Source organism: Ruditapes philippinarum, unplaced genomic scaffold (assembly GCF_026571515.1).
Source record: "Ruditapes philippinarum isolate M1 unplaced genomic scaffold, ASM2657151v2 ctg8475_1_1_1_1, whole genome shotgun sequence".
Classification (NCBI taxonomy): domain Eukaryota; kingdom Metazoa; phylum Mollusca; class Bivalvia; order Venerida; family Veneridae; genus Ruditapes; species Ruditapes philippinarum.
Genome location: NW_026864327.1, coordinates 18,351 through 45,308, shown reverse-complemented (window position 1 = coordinate 45,308; position 26,958 = coordinate 18,351). Strand labels below are relative to the sequence as shown.

The 26,958-nt window shown below is 32.9% G+C and overlaps 3 protein-coding genes across 3 annotated transcripts; 2 read left to right on the top strand and 1 right to left on the bottom strand.

Annotated features, from left to right (window-relative positions):
- Positions 1–6: 6 nt before the first annotated feature.
- Positions 7–26,572, top strand: LOC132725223 (uncharacterized). Its single transcript, XM_060710307.1, has 3 exons — positions 7–316; positions 24,555–25,123; positions 26,398–26,572. Exons 2-3 carry the CDS (start codon positions 24,574–24,576, stop codon positions 26,523–26,525), a joined length of 678 nt encoding a protein of 225 aa, XP_060566290.1. The 5' UTR covers positions 7–316; positions 24,555–24,573; the 3' UTR covers positions 26,526–26,572.
- On the top strand, positions 10,042–11,833 carry LOC132725221 (uncharacterized). Its single transcript, XM_060710304.1, has one exon. It carries the CDS (start codon positions 10,127–10,129, stop codon positions 11,219–11,221), a length of 1,095 nt encoding a protein of 364 aa, XP_060566287.1. The 5' UTR covers positions 10,042–10,126; the 3' UTR covers positions 11,222–11,833.
- LOC132725222 (peroxisomal membrane protein 11C-like) lies at positions 16,269–21,649 on the bottom strand. The gene is made up of 4 exons (XM_060710306.1): positions 21,407–21,649; positions 20,837–21,015; positions 19,984–20,064; positions 16,269–16,612 (listed from the first exon to the last, which is right to left on the bottom strand). Exons 1-4 carry the CDS (start codon positions 21,626–21,628, stop codon positions 16,372–16,374), a joined length of 723 nt encoding a protein of 240 aa, XP_060566289.1. The 5' UTR covers positions 21,629–21,649; the 3' UTR covers positions 16,269–16,371.
- Positions 26,573–26,958: the final 386 nt, after the last annotated feature.

Sequence of the window (26,958 nt, the reverse complement as noted above, 5' to 3'; positions counted from 1 at the left end):
AAAAAAAACATTAGAAATGAGGCTTCTTTATTACGATACAGACGAGAAGTCTAGTTTCCTTGCCGCAACTTAAAAAACGCAGCAATGGATTTCTCTCCCTTTAATTGTCCAATCAACGCTAATTACTGTAGACAGTAATATGGCACCGTGCCTTTCCGTAATTTATAACAAAGTAAGAAAAAACAATGTACTCAAGTAGTTTTCTACAACTGGTTAACGTTACTTCATTTTTTTGTTAACTTCACTTCTAGTGATAGAAAATGTTCCTGCTCAGCGTAAATATAAAAGTAACGGATAAAAATATCAGAAATAAAAGGTTAGTTTTAAAAGGTATTACACGTTTAAAACTTAATTAGAGAAGATATACATACTATTTGCAATTACATTTATACATTTCACTAATTATTTTCATTTGCAGTGTTGATATGGTGTTTTTTTGTTTTCTTGTTGTTTAACGTTCACCTGGTTTTGTGACTAATGTTGGCAAAATTAATATTATTTCAGTTAATTGCTGTAGGTCAATCAACTAGGTTCACCAGCTTTCATGTTTGTTGGCTAGATCTATAGAAGTGATTTCATTATAATTAGGTACTCATCAACTTCATTATTTGCCTATACAATACGTTCTTACCGTAAAAGACAAAACTAGTTCTAGTATAGTTCTATCGTTTATAATTCGTAAAACTTTGGTCAAATCCGTGAATGAAAGTACTAAGTTTGACAACGCATGGTTTCATTTTTCATCATACCAAATTTAGCTAATTGTAACCTTTACTAAAAGATGTTATTAATTTCGTTTGGCACCACATTTGAATTTTATAAAAATAATTTGGACATACAACACACTCTTTTTTGACGACTGTATTACATGATATTGCACGGTCTTGGAGGTCGTCGTGGAATTATTCAGATTACACAGTATTTAACCGATAATGTTATACTATATCCAAACTTTCTTTAACATATCTAATTGGCCGGAAGTACTAAATTACAAAAACCTTTTTTATGAGTTGTGTTTTTTCCACATACATTGTTGCAGTGAGTATATTTATTAATTGCACTCAAAATCAACCAATCACTCACTCAATAGATCGATCGAACTATCAATCGGACAATCAATCGATCAATCAATCAATCTATCAATGTAAATGAAATAAAAATCGATCAATCGATCAATCGATCAATCAATCAATCAATCAACCAATCAATCAATCAATCAATCAATCAATCAATCAATCAATGTAAATGAAATCAATCAATTAATCAATCAGTGTAAATTAAATAAATAAAGAAATAAATAAAACAAAATATCAATTAATTGACGTCGCTCGGTTCACAACTTAATTTAAGTGTAAATAAATGACCAATAAAAGTACAATCAGAGATACACATACAAATGAATTATTATCACTTTGAAAACAAAGACAGATACAAAATAAAGGTTCATAATTTACGAGTAAGTACATGTTTTTAAGATTTTACTAAGATTTCAAAAGCTATCCGAATGATCATGTACCTATTTCAAACATGTAGAATCAATCTTTCCGATTGTGCTATGCACAATCATACAGAGGCAAGATACGATCCTAAACCATTGAACAAAGTACACACGTTTTTAAGCAACATTCAAAACTAAACTGTTGTACAACGTACAAACATATAGAACCATTTTTCGAATTTGGGATTGTGCAATATAAAAATCACCTTTCAATTCGAAAATAATTGACGACATATTATCAATATCTGATGATTTTTTTGAGGATATTTAACATTATCATTGATAATGATTTGATTTCACCGTCCGAACATCTGGATAGAGTAATTGTTTTACAAATATTAGATAGATTTATTGATTACATACTTTTGGTTTAAACATAATTTATTTAGGAATATTTATACATGTGTAAGAAACAACATAACAATAATTATTGATTTTGGCCGAAAGTAAAACCTTATAGAAGCCATTACATACTTTTCAGTGGACAGTGAAATTACATTTGATAGTTTTATAGTGAAATTATGAAGTACATGTATAATTTTCATAGTAGCCGTCACTCTAAACAGCTCTTACATTACACCTAGTTTTCCGTTTCAATCTTACATGCAAACAAATATCTTCTATGAATAAATGAATAAATAAATAAATAAATAAATGAATGAATGAATGAATGAATGAATGAATGAATGAATGAATGAATGAATGAAGAAGGAAGGAAAAGGAAAGGAATGCATGGATGCATGAATGGATGAATGAATGAATGAATAAATGAATAAATAAATAAATAGATGAAGTAGGAAGGAAGGAAGGAAGGAAGGGAGAAAGGAAGGGAGGAAGGAATGCATGGATGCATGAATAAATGAATAAATAAATTAATGTTTAAAAAATGACACCTTTATGATTTCCATGGATAATGGTCACAAGTATTCGAACCAGCGGAAACGACGATTGTTTTTGAAACCCTGTCCAGTTCAGTCTAGTATGTACAAGAAAATCATGAGGTTTTTTTACATGAAATTCAAGATTTTATATGTAAACAAACACATGCATAAATGTAACGATCAACTTATGCTCTTTATTCTGAATCAGCATGCGTGGGCCGAGAGAAGAATGATTTGTTAAAGATAATATTTCCTTCAAGTGTATAAACCAGAAATAGTTAGTAAGAAACATAATTTAAGTTCTGTTCATGGATAATTTACAGTAGCTATTCTTATCGGAATTCCGGAAGTAGATCCTGGCGTAGAGTTGTGCGGAGTTGAAATAATTGATTTTAAACAGGTGGGCCATTTTTTTTATTAAAAAAATATTAATTTGAATGACATTATGAAATACAATTTAGAGGAAATTAAAACTTATAAAGGGGTTACATTAATAAACAGATTCGGGGATTCTGAATCTTAAAGTGGTCTATATTTGGAAAGCGTTCAGTTGTCTTCCTGGTATCTGCATGTATTGCACGGCAGTTATTTAGTCATTAAACAAATGCAGAGACATTATTCACATGCAGTGTCAGAACAAAAGAGACCGTGCAATATTATATTTTAAATGATAAACTTATAAATGAAATATTGAGAAATAATGATGAAATAAAATGCGTATTTAAACTGTAAAAAGTTTATTTTTCACTGCAATGAAAGATATTTTCCGTATTTTCACTGATGTTTTGCCGGACTACTTTCTTCTAAATTCAGCCAATACTCAAATATTTTGGGGAAGTCTTTTAAATTGTAATGTCCAAAAAAGTGCAAAATGTATATTAATAAACAGAAAATTCAAGATTTTTTTATGTAAATACAGAATTTATTTTCATCTTGTGGTAAGAAAATCATCATATTTCACTCGTGGCTACCGCGGTTTATTGAATATTTTATTTTCATACCACTCGATGAAAATAAATCCTGTATTTATAGAAAAAAACTTGATCACAAGTATTTTAGTGTTTTTTACTGTTTGCATTAACTTGGTCGATATAACTGACCGACTGACTTACAGAATTAAGGACGGATTAGAAAAACTATTGTCAAAATTGAGTTTCGAAAAAGGGTACTAAAATTAACCATTTGTTCATGTTTACGGTCATTTGAAATAAGCTTAAAATACTAAAACCTCCACTAATTTACAATTCATTTTAACAAAAGAAACGGTAGTAATAAATGCAGATATCATGGAAAATACCCATTTATTAAATGTAGTTCCGAACAAGTTTCAGTAACTTTACGTCTTTGTGTAAATTAGAATGGATAGACATGTAGATATCAATCCTTCACAAAGAATAATATACATACCTATCATTTATATTTCTTATCGTGCGGTATTAAACAAAACAAGAGGGCCATGATGGCCCTGAGGTCGCTCACCTGTATATAGCCCCCCCCCCGGGCCAATTTTTACCCAAGGGCTTTTATTTGAACAGAATTTGTAGACACCCATAAGAAGATGTTTCATGCTAAACATCTAAGTTCTAGCTCATTAGTTTTTTTAAAAGAAGATTTTTTAAGTTTTTACTATACACATATAGTTAAAAACAATGACACCCCTGGGGCAGGGCCAGTTTTGACCCCCGGGCTTTTATTTGAACAAACTTTGTAGATATTTACTTAAAGATGTTTCATGTATAATATCTAAACTCAAGCTATTTGGGTTTTTTCAAAGAAGATTTTTAAGTTTTTGCTATACACATATAAGGAAAATCAATGACCCCCGGGGCGGGGCCAGTTTTGACCCCAGGGCTTTTATTTGAACAAACTTGGTAGACATTCACTAGAACATGTTTCATGCTAAATATCTTAGCTCTAGCTCTTTGAGTTCTTTAAAAGAAGATTTTTTAAGTTTTTACTATATGCATATAGGGAAAATCTATGACCCCCTGGGACGGGGCCAATTTTGACCCCAGGGCTTTTATTTGAACAAACTTGGTAGACATTCACTAGAAGATGTTTCATGCCAAATATCTAAGCTCTAGCTCTTACGGTTCTTTAAAAGAAGATTTTTTAAGTTTTTACTATATGCATATAGGGAAAATCAATGACCCCCCGGGGCGGGGCCAATTTTGACCCCAGGGCTTTTATTTGAACAAACTTGGTAGACACTCACTAGAAGATATTTCATGTCAAATATCTTAGCTCTAGCTCTTTGGGTTCTTTAAAAGAAGATTTTTTAAGTTTTTACTATATGCATATATAGGGAAAATCTATGACCCCCTGGGGCAGGGCCAATTTTGACCTCAGGGCTTTTATTTGAACAAACTTGGTAGACACTCATTAGAAGATGTTTCATGCTAAATATCTTAGCTCTAGCTCTTTGGGTTCTTTAAAAGAGAATTTTTTAAGTTTTTACTATATGCATATATAGGGAAAATCAATGACCCCCTGGGGCGGGGCCAATTTTGACCCCAGGGCTTTTATTTGAACAAACTTGGTAGACATTCACTAGAAGATGTTTCATGCCAAATATCTAAGCTCTAGCTTTTACAGTTCTTTAAAAGAAGATTTTTTAAGTTTTTACTATATGCATATAGGGAAAATCAATGACCCCCCGGGCCGGGGCCAATTTTGACCCCAGGGCTTTTATTTGAACAAACTTGGTAGACACTCACTAGAAGATGTTTCATGCCAAATATCTTAGCTCTAGCTCTTTGGGTTCTTTAAAAGAAGATATTTAAAGATTTTTCTTTCGGTTGCCATGGCAACCAGAGTTCTGCATGAAATGGAATTCTTTGAACAATCTTGATAGAGCTTCATACAAAGAGTATTCCTGCCAAGTTTCATTAACATTGGCCTTGCGGTATCATAGAAGATGTCCTTAGAATATTTAAAATGTGGACGGACGACGGACGACGGACGCCATTTGGTTGGCCATCCTAAAAGCTCACCTGCACTTTGTGCAAGGTGAGCTAAAAATGCATTCAAAATTAAAATGTATGAGCCGCGTCACGACAAAACCAACATAATGGTTTGCGACCAGCATGGATCCAGACCAGCCTGCGAATCCGCGCAGTCTGATCAGGATCCATGCTGTTCGCTATCAGTTTCTCTACTTGTTATGGAGTTTGTAAGCGAACAGCGCAGCGCGGATGCGCAGGCTGGTTTGGATCCATGCTGGTCGCAAACCCACTATGTTGGTTTTGTCGTGATGCGGCTTATATATTTCTCTAGTTAAATCTGCATTCCTTCAGATGAGCCAAAATATTTCAAGAGAACATGTACTTAGATTTTATAAAAAGTTAAAAAAAATAATCAAGATGCAAGTAATAATTTACAAGCTATGTGCGATTAATGCCTGATTTTGCAGTATTTATCATCGCCTGGCTAACTCCGTATGGACTATTTGCATATTTTGACCTAATCTATGTGGATTCTATAAGTGCCATTTGCTTGTTGACATGACAACATTTTACATTTGAATACATTTTCAAATACTTTATTGAAATAAGCATGAATCTGGAATCACGCTGATGCACACATAATGCATTTGCGACCAGCATGGATCCGGACCAGCCTGCACATCCGCGCAGTCTGATCTGGATCCATGCTGGTCGCAAACCCATTACGTTGGTTTTGTCATGACACGGCTCAAATGTTCTAGTATTTAAAAGTGACAATATGACGCAGAATTCTCTTTTGCAAAAAGAAGCCCTGCACGCGCTACAAGAGTTTATAACCCATTTATTTCATTGTTTGGCCTAAAATAAACTGAAACATTTTAAAATTGTTTAAAGGTTTTTTAAGACGTGGAGCACATAGATCATTGTTAAGACTTTTTAATCAGTTTAAAATTAGGATAAATGGACGTTAGTGAGATTTAAAACCGTGCGAGATACGTCAGGTGGGTGAGCTCTGTAATTTCTGATATAGAGTGTTATCAGTTTATCTTACCAGCCATATCTATAAGTCTGCTATAATTTATGTGAAACTGTCCAGTTTTTATGTAGGATAGATGCATAGTAACAATACGTATAGACAAATGATTGCTGCAAGAGCTTGTTCTGAAAAAACATTCGGAATATATATCTCGTGACTAATGATAACATTTGTGATACTGGGCTGGATGATTACAGCTGTGTTCTTTGAAAGTACGATATTACTTATTTTTACTTTTCTTTTTGGTTGAGTTTTATGTCGAACCCAATCCAGTATAGGTCATATGGCGGGTTTCCAGCTTTACTATTGGAGGCAGGCCTCAGGTGCATCTACGCGTGCAATTTTTCAGGCACGAACGGGCACCTGAGTGTAGAACTTCCTACGTTCCGTAAACTACTTGGTTAGCTTCCTAATATGAAACAATCTGAAGTCCATGTCGGGATTCGAACCCACAGTGGTGAGGGGCAATTGGGCTGAAGTCTTTAAGACCTTAACCACTCGGCAACTCATTTAAATCATTACCTTATTTATAAACATCTTTTTTGTAGCCTTGATTAAATCAAAATTACATATCCTTAATGTTCAGTTCGAGTTTCTTATCCGAAGTTTGGCGGGAAGGTGTCGGAATTTCGATTGCTCAACAAATCTTAATGAAAACAATCGATTTAAAACACAATTATACTGTTTGCACGATATGACACTCTACATCTAGAGTAAAATGTTCGTTTTCATCTATTATTCACCATTAATTAAGCGTGCACCTGGTGTCAAATATGATCATTATAAATTTATAACTCAGCCATCAATGTCAGCTTATTCAATATTTACGATCGTTTTCTTATTCATTATTCAAAAGCTTAAGAATAAGATAAATATGTTACGTGATTTGAAAATGGCCGACGCCTGTTGCACGGAACTTTTTGAAGCCTCGTTTTCAGATTATGCTCGTGTTATATAACGCTAGACGTGTATCTTTGTACCCCGCATTGGATAAATATACATTTTATGTGTAGGTCAGTGTTCATTATAAATAAATTTGAAAAAAAAACCGGCTTTTAATAGTGCTTAACCTGTTTTTTAATGCCGTCCACTTTACAGAAAATTCAACTTCTTAAAGTGACTTTCATGGATTTGGATTTTTACAGTGGGTAAACACATTCTACTACAAAATATTACAAGCTCAGTTGAGTAAGCTTACAATATAATATTATGTTACAATGACCGGAAGTAAACGGTTTTTGTAAACATTTTAATTTTGTTTAAACATAATTTATTGTTATTATACTGTATAAATGAAAATGTACACACAAACAATATGTTTTCGGAATAATAAATAGGCAAAAGACTGGGCAAAAGTTCCTACAACTTTAGCGATCGGCCCTTCCCAAAGATAAATTTGATATATATTCTATTTAGCAGAAGTGATTGCAGTTTAATGTAAAGGGAAGCACAATAGATTTTGTTCTCAGAAAGATAATTATACTGAAGAAAAAAAAACCCATATAAATAAATCAACTATAGGTGTAAGGATCGAGCCTATCCATTATCCAGCACGGGCTCGTTCCTCAATTATAAACAGACTTCAATGTTCCCATGGAACCAGGGTACAAGTCATGTTGAAAGATGTTATAAAATATCAGATGTTGTGGAAACAGCCAGTAGTGTTCGATATTTTTTTCAACACGTAAACTATATCATTTCATTACAAGTTGTTAGCACTGCTACCGCAATGATTAAAATCATCGTTGATTAAAAGTTTTAGTTTCTACACAGAGGACTCTTTAAGTTTTAAAAAATGGACAACAAAATACATAGTGTTTAGCATTGTCCATAAAATACCGACAGTTACACGTCGAATTTTCACTTTTAATGTTTTTTAAAGGTCAGTATGTACCTTAACCTAGCATATTAGACTGATATATACCAAACCAAAAAAAAATGTTTAGGTACTTTAGGGGCTTTAAACTTTTCTTACAATCTTAATTTGAAAATATTCATTGATTCGCGAACATCAATGTCCATCTATTCAGTAATTCCGGGGAGCGGACGGGATATTTAAAAGACTTATCGTACTTTTTGATGCACCTGGGGTTGTATTTTAATTGTTATTGTCCCAAAACTTAAGCGGTATATGTTTTTTTTAAAAACATTGGTAAATTTTTTTTTGGTTTTGTGGAAGGAGACCCCTTTTTAATTTTTACTGTTACCAATTTTTTCATTTTACGCCTTCCGATAAAAAAAGGAATTTCATTTTATAGACTTTCTAAATTTAAAAATTTAAAATTGTAATTAGAAATTTACACCACGGTTTATATCACATTATAGTAATATTCCGATTTTCCGAACTTCCAGACGTTTGTATATCGGAACGATTAATAATTTTACAGTCATTTGTTCGATTGTTTCTTGCAAATAAGAGAATGTGCAATACTTATGAAAATCTACAAAACGATATTTTACTGTTTAAAGAAAAGAATTCTTTTAGAAGATAGACAGCAGAGCCGTTGTATTGTTGCATATTAATATCACTCGATTATTATTATTTTTTTGTCTTTCAGAAAAGTATAAGGATTAGGAATGGGAAAATCTAGGAAAAGGTGCAGATGCACATTTTCGTGCTTATATTTTGAGTGCCATATTTTGTTGCAGTGTGGCCTTACTTTTTAGTGTATGAGATAGCCATTTTCTGTGCACTTGACAGTCTAAGTGCTGTTAGCTACTTTGGAGGACTTATTTCCATTCCCTGACACGGACGTAAAAGCGGATATAAAAATATCAGACAATTTTGACGCGGGGAAATAGTTTTACACGAAACTTGCTGGTTTCCGAAATTCTGGATTAAGTGACTGGGCAGAAACCAAGGTCATAAAATACTGTTCATTTCACGTGTGGTGTGATGAACAAATATTCGATTCCGGAACTATCTCAGTATAATGAGCGTCTGGAAGATACTGAGACCGGATATCATAGAATTTCACCAAAAAGGTGGCGCCAAATCTGACAAGTATGACGATTGGCTTACCGAAATTAAGAAAACTGTTCCAAATTTTATAATGAAGATGATTCCACCAAATTGGGACGGTGACGATAAGGGTTGTGGGTTTTGGTTCGGCCTTGCGGTCATTGATGACAGGGTGGTAAGTTTGAGCCTCATTTCCGATAATTCTTCTAATACGAGATTTCTCATAAATTTAGAGTTAATAATTAGTCATTTGTTATTTTACAAATTAACAACGAACATATAAAGACTACGAGATAAATTAAATGTTCCCGATTAACTTAATCAGCGTCTTTCAAAATGTTCTAATTGAGACTGTGAGCAAGGGGTTCTAGAATAGCGTAAAATTGTTGCCCCCTATTGCTTATAATGTTTCAAATTTGGTCTTGGTCATAGTTATATATGCACGGAAGGGCACCTGAGGTCTTCCTCCACCAGTAAAGCTGGAACGTCGCGATATGACCTATACTGTGTCGATGTGACGTAAAACCCAAAACAAACAAACAAATATATGTATGGTGGTTAAATATGACACTTATGGATAGCTTTTCCACGTGAAAGAATACAAAGTCCTTGTTGGGATTCGAACCCACGGCGGCAAGGGTCAAGTGGTTTTAAGTCCACTTATGTCATAACATTTCAATGGCCTACTGCTCATATGTTCTGCCTTGTAGCTATTATAAGATATTTCTTCAATTATTTTCAGGCATTTACGTGGATGAAAATGTCGTCATAACACAGGAAGTAGTTTCATTCCTTAAACATGATATGACTGTTTTATTCTCGGAGTACAAATCATCCGAATATCCTCGCGTTGCCATAGCAATGGGGAAAGATCATGACGACAATTTTAAGAAGTTTATACGAACGTTTGAGAAAAATAAAGAAATTCCTAATAACTCACGGTTTTGTACAACTGTAAATGAAGAAACGAACAGTAGTTATGCACCTTGCTATGTTTTAAGTTCACCTTTAAACCCCGCGGATGAATTTGAATCAGACACACATTTCGGTAAATTGGTTAGAACAATTCTCTATAGTTCAATTGAAAAGAAAGAAGCTAAATCAATTTTACCGGGAACTATTCCGAAAATAGTCCATTACGTCTGGTTTGGCTCAAAGGAAATGGATTTTATGATGTTTCTGAGCATGCTCAGCACTTTGTTCATTTTAAATCCAGAGAAGGTATATATACACACTGACGGTGAACTAAAGGGAGGCTACTATAAGAGAATATTGAAAGATGAAAGAGTTATCCTTGTACACCGGGAGAAACCTTTTAGCATATATGGACACAAAGTCATTTATACTCAGCACCGCAGTGACATAGTTCGAGCCGAATGTTTACTGAGATACGGAGGCATTTACATGGACTGGGATGTCCTGTGGCTCAAAAATCCAGATGACGTCATACAAAAAGGATATGACGTCATAGCAAACTTCGACCATATACAACAGGGTAATTTTCCAAATACGATAAATCTAGGTGTTTTAATGGCAAAACCAGGAGCTACTTTTATAAAAAGATGGCAGGATGCATTAGCCAACTATAAATCTGAAGACTTTTTATATAATGCCGTAGAATTACCCTATAAAATTTATGAAAAATATCCTCAGTACATTAAAATAGAGAAACATTTACAAGTAATGTGCTTCAGATTAAAATGTCACCCTACATTTCATAAGGACTTCAAAAACTTTATGGAGGAGCAGCCGTTTAATTGGCGAACTGACGTATACTCCATACATTTTACATTTCCGGATCCACCAGAGCTTTCAAACGAACATGCCTGCAGAAACGGGACTGGCCGCTTCGCAGAAATCGGACAATTTATTCTACAGCACGAGAAGAAACTACCTTAAATGATCACAGCTCTACTACAATGTACTTATCTAATAACTTATGAATATATAAATAAGGGGAGATTAACAGGTACCTAAAATGTAATAATGCGCTAGTTGTCTCTCTTATACCATTAATTAAGATATGTTTACACTCAAGGGAGAGAAATATGTATCTAATAAACCAAAACAATTGAGCAAGTTGTCTCCCTTGCAGCATTAATTGCTGTGAACACTATCATTTCATTGCTACTGTATAAAACATGACCTTTAACAAAGGAAAGCGATTTCTAAAAAAAAAAAGTTCAATAGGAAGATTTGAGTTCTCTCCCTTAACGTACGGTAAGGTCTTCAAAATACATGTATATAAAATTAAAAACATTCCATTCTATTTGAAAGACCCTGATTTAATATAGTAAAACAGACTTGTAAGTTGTTCCCCTTAGACCATTTATTGTTACTCAATTTTTAAATAAGGTTTAAATCGAAGTACATTTTGTAGATATAATATAATACTTGTACTACTATAAAATCATAGAGATTTATTATAGATTTATATTTATCTTCTTCCAAGATAAATTAAAGATAAATTATATGAAATGGTGGGTATAGAAAATAAAATATCCCTGAATATATTATAAAATGAACATTAATTTATTTAAAAAAAAATAAAAATAAAAAAAAGGTAAACAATTTTTGTTGTTGTACAATTTTATTCATACATTATATGCTCATTTAGGTTTCAGATGCTGTATATTACAAAGAAATGCCAGTACAAAATGTGACACATAAATTAGTAAACATGACAAGGATAAACTTTCAACATATAATTGGCACATCTTTTACATTAGGAATTCTGTTATATCATAATTATTTTAATATACATGTATAAATGTATCACTGAAAGATAAAACAAGAAACATGGCAATGCCATGAAACCAGGTTTTCAATTATCACCATTGTAGATAAATATGTTGTATTTGAAATACAAATACAAGCAACAAACAATGTAACTATGTGCAATGTAAAACATGAATAATGTAGGAGGAATTGCCACGAAGTGTTCACTATATATTCTGTATAAGGAAAAAAACCAAAGGGCCATAATTAGGTCAAATATTATCCAATCACAAAACCCCGACAATATGTGCCAGGGCACTTGATAACAAAGCTTCTGAGAAAGTTTGGTCAAAATCCGTTGAGAAATGTAGGAGGACTTGCGCATGAAAGAAATTGTTCACTATATATTCTATATAAGGAAAAAACAACAAAGGGCCATAATTAGGTCAAATATTATCCAATCACAAAACCCCAACAATATGCGCCAGGGCACTTAATGACAAAGCTTCTGTGAAAGTTTGGTAAAAATCCGTTGAGAAATGTAGGAGGAGTTCAGCACAGAAGAAATTGTTTACTATATATATATTCTATATAAGGAAAAAAAACAAAGGGCCATAAATAGGTCAAATACTATTCAATCGCAAAACCCCGACAATATGCCCCAGGGCACTTGATGACAAAGCTTCTGTAAAAGTTTGGTCAAAATCCATTGAGAAATGTAGGAGGAGTTGCGCACAGAAGAAATTGTTTACTATATATTCTATATAAGGAAAAAAAAACAAAGGGCCATAATTAAATCAAATATTATCCAATAGCAAAGCCCCGACAATAAACCCCCGGGCACTTGATGACAAAGCTTCTGTAAAATATTGGTCAAAATCCATTGAGAAATGTAGGAGGAGTTGCGCACAGAAGAAATTGTTTACACCCGCCCACCCGCCAGCCGACATACCTCAATCTAATAACCAGTTTTTACCTTCGGAAAACCTGGTTAAAAAACCCTGAAAGATACCAAAAGAGCGTATCAGAAAATATATTATATTTTACACCTGAAACTTGTAATTGTCAAAATACAACTTCTGATATAAATATTTAATTGCTATACATCACCACCGTTTACAATTTAACAATTAATTTTTTTTGCTTTCGTACATTCATATATATTTCTGTATCTTTAGCTTTCAGCATCTTTCAATAATACTATACATCCTTTACATACAGTTGAAATGATACTTCACATTTGTAATGTCCTTTTTCAGTAGATAGTTAAGACATTTATATAAAATTTAGTTATGACATTTATATCAACTATATACACAACTTCTGTCAATTTATGCAGAAATTTCATTGCTTTTTAAATAACAGAAGTTTGTTATATTATAAATTTTTTACAAGGATTCTTAACAGGTTATATTTTAATAGTTATTTGCAATTTAACCCTAGCATACTGGCTTAGGTTATATATATAAACAATCATTCATAATATTACTTATAAAGATTTTTGGTAGGTTATATAACCCTAGTATATAGACAATATTTTGCATATACCAGCTTGGGTTATATTGAAAAGAAACCTTTTATATACAGGGATGTAATCTGTTTGTAATCTTCATTTATTAACAAATTTATAACACAGCAAACTTCCTTTTTAGAGAAAAAAATGAGATTTCTTGGTAAAATGACAGAAGCTGTGTATTCAAAATAATATAAACGCCACAATTGTCAAATGAAAGCGACCTTACAAACGTGTAGTATAATAAAGGGTCATTTAACCGGCTTACGATCTTTATAAACTAATTATATTCCTATGAATATCAAACAAAGACACATACCATAACCTACAGTATGTTACAATCAATTTATCTGATGTAAGATCATGTGACCTTGTGGCTAAGTGCTTCTCAAGGTCCAACCCACTGGGGTAACTATAGCAACCATGTTTCCTTGTAGGGAATTACTAATGGTCAAGTTCCAGAATACTCCATTTTAGTATCTTTATTAATAATAAAGCAAAAGTAAAAATGTTAAATAGGATATAAACTACATAAACAACACTAATATATCTGTTTAATACATACAAGTTCATATTTTTCTTAATTTAAGGCATGTTTTAAAACCAGAACCATTCAGACAGAAAATCTTTAATGTCTTAAAGTGACATTATGCCCGTGTAAATAGTGAATGTACAGGTCAAAGTAAAAAATTAAAACAAAAAAATACATTTTGCCAAAATTATTTTTAGTTACAAAAACAATCAAAAACCCATGTGGATAATTCTATAAATATATTTCAAAATGTACCTGCAATCTTCAATTGACGAATAGATTGGGGCAGTCTTTTTGTATTTCATGAAGTTAAAATATTTTATCCTTAAATACCATTTTCTACTATCCATTTTAGGTGAATAACACTTATTACAGACAATCTTTTGAAATATATTATAATTTAACTAATAAAGCTTAACTTGACAACAAAAAAATAAGCATAATGTCACTTAAAATAGTAAAGATGTTTCTAACATAATCATAGAATATATGGGACAATATAGCACAGGGATAATAATAAGAGTTTCTTCCCCTTATGCTTGTAATTTGGCTCTCATAGATTTTCAATAGTCCAAGAACGCATCACACTTTATACGTCTGTGCCACATAAGAGCATGGCCTAGTAAAATCCATTCCATACATACTTCAAAGCAAAATAGTTTAATAATAGGCAATAATTATCAAAGTACTGCAAGCAATACAAAAGTCCCCTACCTGTTATAATAACTGTTTTCATAGCCATATTATATATCAAGATACAGAAATGTTCACTTATAAGGGAGATGTAAGATGTTTAAGCAACTTGATAGCAGCGGACCGGTATTCCAAAGCCCTTAAGGGTCCTGAATTAAGTTCTGATCAGGCTACACCTTTTTTACAACCCTGTGTCACATGTCATAGGACTTATAACAATATACACATAAATTTTTTTTGATTTTCAAGTGATTGAAAAAAATATCATTTTAAGTTTATAATAAAACACTGACAACAAATATTACTTTTATTACATGAATAAATAAATTTAAAAAGTAATATGACAGATGTATGTGCAAAAATAAATTCATGCCAGGCACAATGAAGTAAAGACATGTCAGGTTCATAAATGATACCCACATACATAATACCAATCAACAAGAGCATGCACGCCATGTTAACACTAAGTCAAACTAATTTTGACAAATATTTTAAGTTAAAATAGGGGAATAACTCCAAAAAAAATAATCACTCTGGAAACAATTAATTTATGACTATCTAATCCACAAAGTTTTCAACCTCCAACGTTTTGAGGGGTTAAACTCCTCTTTATCAAGGACTTTCTGTCGAGGTTGAAAACTTTGTGGCTTAGATAATAATTACATAATCCAAAAAATATAGCTTTAAGAATTATGCCCCTTTATCTAACATCTATGTTGAGAACTTTAAAAATGATAAAATAATGTGCTACATTAAAATTTTTGCACGCCAACAACAACAACATTAACAATGCTGCAACATTCATAATAGCTTGACTAAATCTTCAAAAAAGACAAGCAAGTAAAGGAGAATATTCAGTACATGTACATTTTTGTTTTTGTGACAGAATAAAAAGGACTAAATGATAAACCAGGTAATATATAATCATGTAAAACTTTCATGAAGCATAAAAAAGTCTTATTTTCAAGATCAAAAGAGACACTGCCATATAATATATAACCAGCATTGAATGAGCAAGATATTTTATTTTGGAACATGATTTCTAATGAGAACTGTCTATAGTAAAACACAGTCTACCATTCCCTGAATAGCAGAATTAAAACTCCCTTTTTATAAAGGGGAAAAAGGGAGAATAATTAAGACAAAGTGCATGACATATATTACAGTTACATGTATATATTCCTGTCTAAAAATGGTGGAGAACAAGAAACAGTTTTCTATGTTTCAAAGTGATATCTCTAAGGGTAAAGTGAAAGATGCAGTAGTACAAAAACAAACTTGATAAAAAAATTTGTATAAAAATGCGGCTCAACTTTGTCAAACAAGGATAGTCCTATCATATAAAATGAATATCAGTAAAGCTTAAAACAGGGAAAAAAATCTATTCAAATATTATTTTAACGATTTGGCCCTTTTGAGCCATTGGTAACAACAAAACAAGTTTTATTACTAAATCTTTAACTTAATACATCTTTAACAATATAACAAAATTCTAAACAATGGCCATGTTTAACATGAATTTATTTCATCTACAAGGGGATACATTATGCATCTTTCATTAAATAATAAAAACTTTAACAGTCTCGTACCCAATTATGACACATTCCATTTCGCACTGTGTATACGGTACAGTTTTATTGCTGAGGAAATGGCTCCCATGCCGCCACAAAATCTGGATGTGAATTTACCTGCCCAAAGATATCCAGCCGGGAGCCAATTTATGGCATTGAAAAGATCGGCACAATTTTCAACTATAGCCAAGTATTGTTCTCTCTCCTGACTTTTTAAGGCACGTATTTGACTTCGTATGTTAGTCGTCATCTCAGATGAGTCGCTGAAAGTACAGGTAAAGGCCTTGAAATCTAAGTGTCATACTGACATATTGTGAAAGATTATGAGTTTTAAATGCTATAATATTCAATCACTAAATCCATGATAAATAGAGGATACAAAGTAAATGTAAATAGAGGATAATGAATAAGTGTAGATTTAATACTAAATTTATTGAATGAGTTGAATAAAATTATTTTATGCGAGCCATTGGCGATCAATATATTATTTCATTCAACGAGTTCAATTAATTTAGTATTGAATCTACAAGGAAATAATATTCTATTTATCACATATATAAAATTAGAAGGTAAACTGTAAACAAGAGGGCCATGATGGCCCTGAGGTCCCTCACCTGTATATAGGCCCCCCCGTCAGGGCCAATTTTAACCCAAGGGCTTTTATTTGAACAAACTTGGTTGACACCCATAAGAGGATGTTTCATGCCAAACATTTAAGTTCTAGCTCATTGGGTTTTTTAAAAGAAGATTTTTTAAGTTTTACTATACACATATAGTTAAAAACAGTTTTGACCCAAGGGCTTTTATTTGAACAAACTTTGTAGACATTTACTAGAAGATGTTTCATGCTTAATATCTAAACTCTAGCTATTTGGGTTTTTTCAAAGAAGATTTCTAAGTTTTTGCTATACACATATAAGGAAAATCAATGACCCCCGGGGCGGGGCCAATTTTGACCCCAGGGCTTTTATTTGAACAAACTTGGTAGACACCCATAAGAACATGTTTGATGCTTAATACATAAACTCTAGCTATTTGGTTTTTTTCAAAGAAGATTTCTAAGTTTTTGCTATACACATATAAGGAAAGTCAATGACCCCCGAGGTGGAGCCAATTTTTACCCCAGGGCTTTTATTTGAACAAACTTTGTAGACACTCACTAGAAGATGTTTCATGTTTAATATCTTAGCTCTAGCTCCTTGGATTCTTTAAAAGAAGATTTTTAAGTTTTTACTACATGTATATGGATATAGGGAAAATCAATGACCCCCTGGGGCAGGGCCAATTTTGACCCCGAGGCTTTTATTTGAACAAACTTGGTAGACACTCATTAGAAGATGTTTCATGCTAAATATCTTAGCTCTAGCTCTTTGGATTCTTTAAAAGAAGACTTTTTAAGTTTTTACTATATGCATATAGGGAAAATCAATGACCCCCTGGGGCGGGGCCAATTTTGACCCCAGGGCTTTTATTTGAATAAACTTGGTAGACACTCACTAGAAGATGTTTCATGCCAAATATCTAAGCTCTATCTCTTAGGGTTGTTAAAAGAAGATATTTAAAGATTTTTCTTTCGGTTGCCATGGCAACCAGAGTTCTGCATGGAATTAAATTCTTTGAACAATTTTTAAAGGTGACCACCAAAGGAACATTCCTGTGAAGTTTGGATGAAATTGGCTTAGTGGTTTATGAGGAGATGTCATTTAAAGCAAAAGTTTACGGCCGGACGCCGGACGGACGGACACCGGAAGAAAAGCGATCACAAAAGCTCACCCTGTCACTTTGTGACAGGTGAGCTAAAAAAGAGTCACTTTTCAATGACACACCTATAGTGTAATGCATATATTAGCCCGCTTAATGCTATGTTTATATATAATGCAAATGACTTCATATCTAAATGTTATTACACTAGTGAGTGTAATATCGTTTTTATTAAATGGCTTTATTACACTCCTGTGTCGTGGTTTATGTGCTTTGTATTTTTGTCACATACACCACAGCGTAGGAGCCTACTAAAGCCATTTAATAACAAGAGCGATCAGTGATCACATTTGTCGCCTCATGATGGCCAATTTTATGTTGGGACAAGTTTTGTGACAGACGGACAGACAGACGGACAGTGCACAACTATACTTAGTACTGATCATTCCTGTTAAGTTTGGATAAAATTGCACCAGTAGTTTATGAAGAGTATTACGGACAAGCTTTTGTGTATCTGTCAACACACAGAAAAAAACACCTTTTTATCAAAGGGCCATAACTCGGCCAAAAATCATTCAACCGGAAAACCCGTGCAATATGCGCAAGGACTTGAGCTACAGATCAATCCTGTAAAGTTTCATTGAAATTGCATTAGTGGTATAAGAGAAGTAGTCCGGACAAACTTTAAAAATAAAAATTATTTAAGGGCCATAACTCTGACAAAACTCATTGAACCATAAAATGCTGACAATATGCACAACTAGACTTGGTACTGATCATTCCTGTAAAGTTTGGATAAAATTGCATCAGTAGTTTATGAGGAGTAGTCCGGACAAGCTTTTGTGTATCTGGCAACACACAGAAAAAAACACCTTTTTATCAAAGGGCCATAACTCGGCCAAAAATCATTCAACCAGAAAACCCGTGCAATATGCGCAAGGACTTGAGCTACAGATCAATCCTGTAAAGTTTCATTGAAATTGCATTGGTGGTATAAGAGAAGTAGTCCGGACAAACTTTAAAAATAAAAATTATTAAAGGGCCATAACTCTGACAAAAATCATTGAACCAGAAAATGCTGACAATATGCACAACTAGACTTGGTACTGATCATTCCTGTAAAGTTTGGATGAAATTGCATCAGTAGTTTATGAGGAGTAGTCCGGACAAGTTTTGTGACGGACAGACGCACAGACAGATGCACAGACAGATGACGTAGAAGTGATCCCTATGTCGCCACTACTCCGTAGAGGCGACACAAAAACGATATTACACTAGTATAATAACACTTTGACGTGACATCATTTGCGTTATATATACAAACATAGAGTCAAAGCATTAAAGTGCTCTAATGTTGGCGTTACATTATAGTCAATGAAAGTTTAAGTTGTTTTTTTTTTTTACTGGAAACTGTTCCCTTTTTGAACGTGTGATAAATAGAGGCTTGCATAATATGATTTCATTTAAGGCATTTAATAAATTTAGTATCAAATCTACACTCATTCAAATATCCCCTACCTTTATAATTTTATCATGAAATAAAAGCCCAATACACTAAAGATAAAGATAAGTAGCAGCATGGCTGAGTGGTTGACACATTAGGTAACATAAGGATCCCTGGTCCTATGTGTTCAAACACCGTCAGGGGGGAAGCCGTTAAACATTTCTTATTGTAAGGGGAGGGCAACCATAATAATTATTATGGTTCCTTCTCTATATTAACTATGATAAACATTAGTGTAAGGGGAAGGAACCCAGACTAACTGAATATTATATTGTTCCCTGACTATATTTACTATGATAAACTTAGTGTAAGAGAAGAGAACCCAGACTTACTGAATATTACTCTGGTTCCCTGCCTATATCTACTTAGGAAAGCAATAGTGTTAGGGGAGGGAACCCAGATTAACTATATATCAACATATAATCATACCTTTCATTGCGGGCTTCTAACTGCTGTTCTTTGAGCAATCTTTTCTGAGAATTCCTGTTTAAATTTATTCTTATGAAGGCCCTGCAAAACAAGACATGTTAATAACAGTGTTGTTTAACCATTCTGAAAAAGAAATTTCATCAATATAATTATATAAAACAGAAATGATGGTTTTCAAAGTAAAACTCCATGGTAACACTTAAGTTTGTATGCAAATTTTAACATGCAAAAGAAGTCTATAAATAGCTTGTGAATGCACTCAGGCAATCAAAAGTCACAGTGTAAATCAATAGTATTTATCAGGAACTGTTGCATATTCCCATCTAATATGGGTGTGCAAACCACTTTGGTTCCTGGTAGTGACTTAGATACATTAACCACTATGCCAGCACTGCCATGGTTCCTGGCTTAAGCATACATTTGTAGATACACTGCAGTGATTTTTTTTGCAATTTTCAAAACAACCTGTGGCTTTCTGAAGGGGAAAATATAGCATGATAAATCATAAAAAAGGGAAATCAAATAATCGAATTTACCCAACATTTTTTTTTTTTTCAATTTTATTTCAATTTAACATGCATGGTACATAGCAGAGGCTATCTATAGGAACAGCTTTATCTTCTAGCTGATATTAGTCAGATGCTGTTAAGTCATGGTTCTGGTGAAGAATGTGCACAGGGCATTTTAGGGAAAATATTAGCATTATTAGGGGAAAATATACCTATTTTGAGCTACAGAAAACAGCCTTTATTCGGCTGTAAAATACACGAAAAAAAAATCACTGATACATTAACAAATAGGCTTCCACATTAAGTCTCACATTCAGTGTGTACAAACAGATTTTAGATCTTACTTTATTATTTCTGTGAGGAGTGACACTGCCCATGCTACAATACATGCTGTAGCCCACTTGCTTTGTGGCCTATCAATGATCTTATTTTGGGCGCACCATGACACATGTTCTAACGGGAAGTACAGCTGATTGGCACAGTTACCCAATAATGTCAGAAAGCGTATCCCACTGTTAGACTCCTGAAAGTATAAAATTTTTATTGAAATTCTTTGCTGTTTAAAAAGATAACAGATATAAAGCAGGCAGAAGAAATGCTGAATTAACATACTTGTCGTTTTGTTGATTAATGCATCATAGTTACCACACATTGGTAACCCAGACTCTCCCACCCCCCATCTGCCAAGATACCCAGTAAAAAAGTGGTCACTTTGACTTTAGGATAAGCAAAACTGTGGAAAAGACAGAGAATCATTGACTCAAATCACTCTAAAAATCATTAATTATTTAATCAGTAAATTAACAAAAGTTCAATGAGTTGGACCTGTCCAATTATCTGTCAAATTTACAGCAAAACATACTACATATTAAACTCTGATTAACTTCAAACTTTGGAACGTACTAAATACTGACCTTTTTACCTAGACCATAGTGCAATGTGTAGGCAAGCATTGGAATGTCATCAAATAACCGCAGTACAGTACGGCATTTCCCGAACTCCTGGGCGATTATGCCGAGTCTAGCACCCATATTGGTCTGGCCTGTACCGGCCAGAAATCGTGCAACATACTGACATAATCGTATTAATTTATCACGTTCCCTATAACCACCAACTAACTGAACGAGAGTGTCCATTTTTTTCTTATTTACTTTCGTTTTGTTATGTGAAAAATTAAAAGGGAAGTAACTTTTGTAACTAATGTAATAGTGGCAGTTTTAAATGAGATTCGTTCGGACATATAGCGATCACAATTTGGCCGTAATGAGGAACATGTACTCTGTGGGTTTGTTGTTGGGATACAAGTAACAACTAAGTAAATTTAAATAAACAACAATCTTTTAATCAAGTCCCAATTGTTTATATAATATCATATAATGAAAGTTTATTAAATAAGTTTAAAGTAAATTTAAATCTTATTTATGATTAGTACAGCTTTATGAATAAATTGATAGATACAGTCGATTTAAATTAACACTTGAAAGTGTTTACTCTAAGACCGAAGTCTTTATTTAAAGTCAAGGCTTGAGCCTTGTTGTACTGACCTAGACGGTACAGCACCGAACTAACTATCAATGACAAGTTTCGGCTATTTATTTGCTTCCAGACAATAAACAAACAATTGATTGGTTATTCAAAAAGATAATCTAAAAATCGATTCGTTTATTATAATGATAAGAGCCAATCAAATCACTTCTTATATAATGCACTTGGCAAGGCAATCAAAATGGATGCCTCCATGAAATAAAGCGTTGTGGAAAGTAAACAAATTATGTTTTTTTTGAAAGTTAATGAAAAATCGATCTGTTACACTAATATTAAACCATCCTGATCTACACGTTATGTTGGATACCGAAGGCGAAAAATAAGATTGACACTAGATCTACAAAAATAAGATTTATTTATAATTTAGTGCATTAAAAACGTATTTTAACGTTAATTGATTATTAATATAAATATGAAATATATAATATTAAGGTAAGACTGATGACATGTCCGGGATACGTACTCGACAGCGAAAGCTACTTTTTGTTCCATACACGGGCGGATGAACTCTAATCAAGACTACTTACATTACTTATAACTTTATAATTTTATTTATGGGTCAATCTTTACGATTTTTTTCATGCATTATTATCTTAACATTATTAATTATCAGATAAAGAAAAAAGAAGAAGAAAAACTGTAAGTTTGAAAATAACGAGTCATTTTCGGCATCTTCTGTCTGCCGCGGATATTACTTTTATAGAATACGCAACAAATATAACTATTATTATACAGTATTATAGTATTATTATTTCATTTTTATAAATTATCGTAAAAAATTAAAAACAAAATAAAAATATGAATACAATAAATTATAAGATAGCAATAATAATGGGAGTGGCAAATAAGTAAAATCATCTATCTTCAAACGTGTCTGACACAAACTGTAGCTAAAATCGCGCCAAAATCATCTATTTATTATCAATATGGAAATAAGATCTATACGAGATAATATCTATACGAAAATAAGATCTGTATAAAAATAATATCTATTTCAAAATAATATCTATATAAAAATAATATCTATATAAAAATAATTTCTACACGAAAATAAGATTTTTATGAAAATAATATCTAAACTTAAATAATTTCTATACGAAAATAAGATCTATATGAAAACATATGTACATGCACACGAAAATAATATCTAGTGTTCATTTGTCCAGGTATGAATTAGATCCATAAAAAACAACATATGACAAATTGTAGCAAAATGCAGTCACTTGACCTATCAACATCATATTTACAAAAAGCTCTAGCTGTATATGAAAAATAGATTAATGTTGAATACTTCTATGATTAAAATTCTTATATTTTCAAGAGGGGATTATGGAAACTACACCTCTAAATTCAAAAATGAAATATTGAGATTGTTTCAGAATTTAAGTACCTAGGTATTTTTTATAAGCAGAAGTGTGTTTTTCTTTACCACCAAAAAAGCTATTGCAAATCACGCAACTAATGTTATCTATAGTCTCATTAAGAAAGCAAATGAGCACTTAAAATCGTATTTAATATAGAAAATATTGTGTATTTGTTAGATTATAAAAAAATCATTATCTAGTGTTATAAGAAAACAACAACAACAACAACAACAACAACAACAACAACAACAACAACAACAACAAACAAACTTCTTGATTTTATTTTAACATGAGACTTAACAGTGTTGTTGATATCAAAGTTTAAAGTACATGTACTGTAAAATTATGTATCCTCGTCCCGCATAATACTTATTTGTATTTCAAAATAAGATTGTAAGAAAAGTTTAAAGCCCCTAAAGTACCTAGACATTTTTTTGGTTTGGTATATATCAGTCTAATATGCTAATATTAATGTTTTTTTAAAGGTCAGTATGCACCTTAAGCTAGCATATTAGACTGAGCAAACCAAAAAAATGTCTAGGTACTTTAGGGGCTTTAAACTTTTCTTACAATCTTAATTTGAAAATATTCATTGATTCGCGAACATCAATGTCTCATCTATTCAGTAATTCGGTAGCGGACGGTATATAAATGACTTATCGTACGTTTCGATGCACCTGGGGTTGTATATAATTGTTATTGTCCCAAGCTTAAGTGAATAATATGTTGTTTCTGAAACTAACATTGGTAAAATATATTTTAGGTTTTGTGAAAGGAGACCATTTTTAACTTTATATACTCTTACTAATTTGCATTTTACGCCTATCCAATAACATTATTATTGGAATTATTATTTATAGACTTGCAATAATTGTAAATGATAAAGTAATTATGATGTTACACCACGGTTTATCACATTATAGTAATATTCCGATTTTCCGAACTTCCAGACGTTTGTATATCGGAACGATTAATAATTTACAGTCATTTGTTCGATTGTTTCTTGCAAATAAGAGAATGTGCAATACTTATGAAAATCTACAAAACCGATATTTTACTGTTTAAAGAAAGAATTCTTTTAGAAGATAGACAGCAGAGCCGTTGTATTGTTGCATATTATATCACTCGATTATCTATTTTTTTTGTCTTTCAGAAACGTATAAGTATTAGAAATGGGAAAATCTAGGAAGAGGTGCAAATGCACATTTCGTGCATATATTTTGAGTGCCATATTTGTTGCTGTGTGCCTAACTTTAGTGTACGAGATAGCTATATTCTGTGCCCTTGACAGTCTTAGTGCTGTTAGCTACTTTGGAGGACTTATTTCCATCCCTGACACGGACATAAAAGCGGATATGAAAATATCAGACAATTTTGAAGCGGAAATAGTTTTACACGAACTTGTTGGTTTCCGGAATTCTGGATTAAGTGAGCTGTGCAGAAACAAGGTCATAAATACTGTTCATTACGTGTGGTGTGATGACAAAATATTCGACTATCGGAACTATCTTAGTATAATGAGCGTCTGGAAGATACTGAGACCGGATATCATAGAATTTCACCAAAAGGTGGCGCCAAAATCTGACAAGTATGATGATTGGCTTACCGAAATTAAGAAAACTATTCCAAATTTTATAATGAAGGAGACTCCACCAAATTGGGACGGCGACGATAACGGTTGTGGGTTTTGGTTCGGCCTTGCGGCCATTGATGACAGGGGTGGTAGGTTTGAGCCTCATTACCGATAATTCTTCTAATATATCTCATAAATGGTGACTTATTCAGTCATTTTTTTCTTTTTACAAGTTTACAACGAACTAATAAAGACTGCAACAAAAACTAGAAATGTGTGCATAGGACACGGGTGCCCCGACCGCGCCACTGTGTTGTCAATCTTATGACTCTAGGTCAATTTTTTTTTGAAAACTAAAAATCTTTTACTAAGTAAAGGGCAAGAACTTTACAAATAATGAATAAATCCACAAGCAAACCCAAAGGGCATAAGTACACATGCTGACCAACATTCTTGTAAACTTTCAGGCCAAAAAGTGAAATACTTTTTGAGCTATCCATGAACAAGTTGAAAATTGCAAATTTATACTACTGTAAGTCAAGGGCAATAACTCTAACAAAACTGAAAAAAATCCACATGCAAAGTCCCAGGTTCATAGCTTCACAGTGATGTGAATCATTATTCCTGTAATTTAGTGATGTTGATCATTATTCCTGTAAAGTTGGTTGATTCTAACTCAAGCACTCAAGGAACAAATAACAACATAATGAAACGGGTTTTACTAAGTCAAGAGAAATAACTCTACACATACTGGATAAATCCACAAGCGAAACCCCAGGTGCAAAACTAAATATGCTGAGCAACCTTCCTGTAAGGTTTAATGACTCTGCGTCAAATCCTTTTTGAGTTACATACGACACAAAATGAAAATTGCAAATTTTTCTAAGTCAAGGGCAATAACTCTAAAAATGCTAAATAAATCCACAAGAAAATACCCAGGTACACAACTACACATGCTGATCAATATTCCTGTAAAGTTTTATGACTCTAGGTCAAATAATTTTTAAGTTACGTGCGACACAAAAGAGAACGGACGGACGGACGGCCAAGGGTAAATCTAAATGCCCGCCACTAAAGTGGGGGGACAGTAACATGTTCCCGATTAACTTAATCAGTGTCTTTCAAAATGTTGTAATTGGAATACTATGAGTCATGGATTAGAATAGAGTAAAATTGTTGTCCCCCATTGCTTATAATGCTTCAAATTGGATCTGTGTCATAGTTAGATATAGTGGTTATAAATGGTGGTTATCTATGAAAGTTATATTAGTCTTCTCACATGAAAGAATCTAAAGTCCTTGTTGGGATTCGAACCTACATCGGCAAGGGTCCAGTGGTTTGAAGTCCACTTATGTCATAAAATTTCAATGGCCTAATGTTCTGCCTTGTATCTATACTAAGTTATTTCTTCAATTATTTTCAGTCATTTACGTGGATGAAAATGTCGTCATAACAGAGGAAGTGGTATCATTCCTTAAACATGATATGACTGTTTTATTACAAATCATCCGAATATCCTCGCGTTGCCACAGCAATGGGGAAAGATCATGACGACAATTTTAAGAAGTTTATACGAATCTTTGAAAAAAAAAAGAAATTCCTAATAACTCACAGTTCTGTACAACTTTCAATGAAGAAACGAACAGAGGTTATGTACTTTGCTTTGTTTTAAATTCACCTTTAAACCCCGCGGATGAATTTGAATCAGATACACATTTCGGTAAATTGGTTAGAACAATTCTCTATAGTTCCAGTGAAAAGAAAGAAGCTAAATCAATTCTACCGGGAACCATTCCGAAAATAGTCCATTACGTCTGGTTTGGTTCAAAGGAAATGGATTTTATGATGTGTCTGAGCATGCCGAGCACTTTGTTTATTTTAAATCCAGAGAAAGTATATATACACACTGACGGTGAACTAAAGGGAGGCTACTATAAGAGAATATTAAAAGATGAAAGAGTTATCCTTGTACACCGGGAGAAAC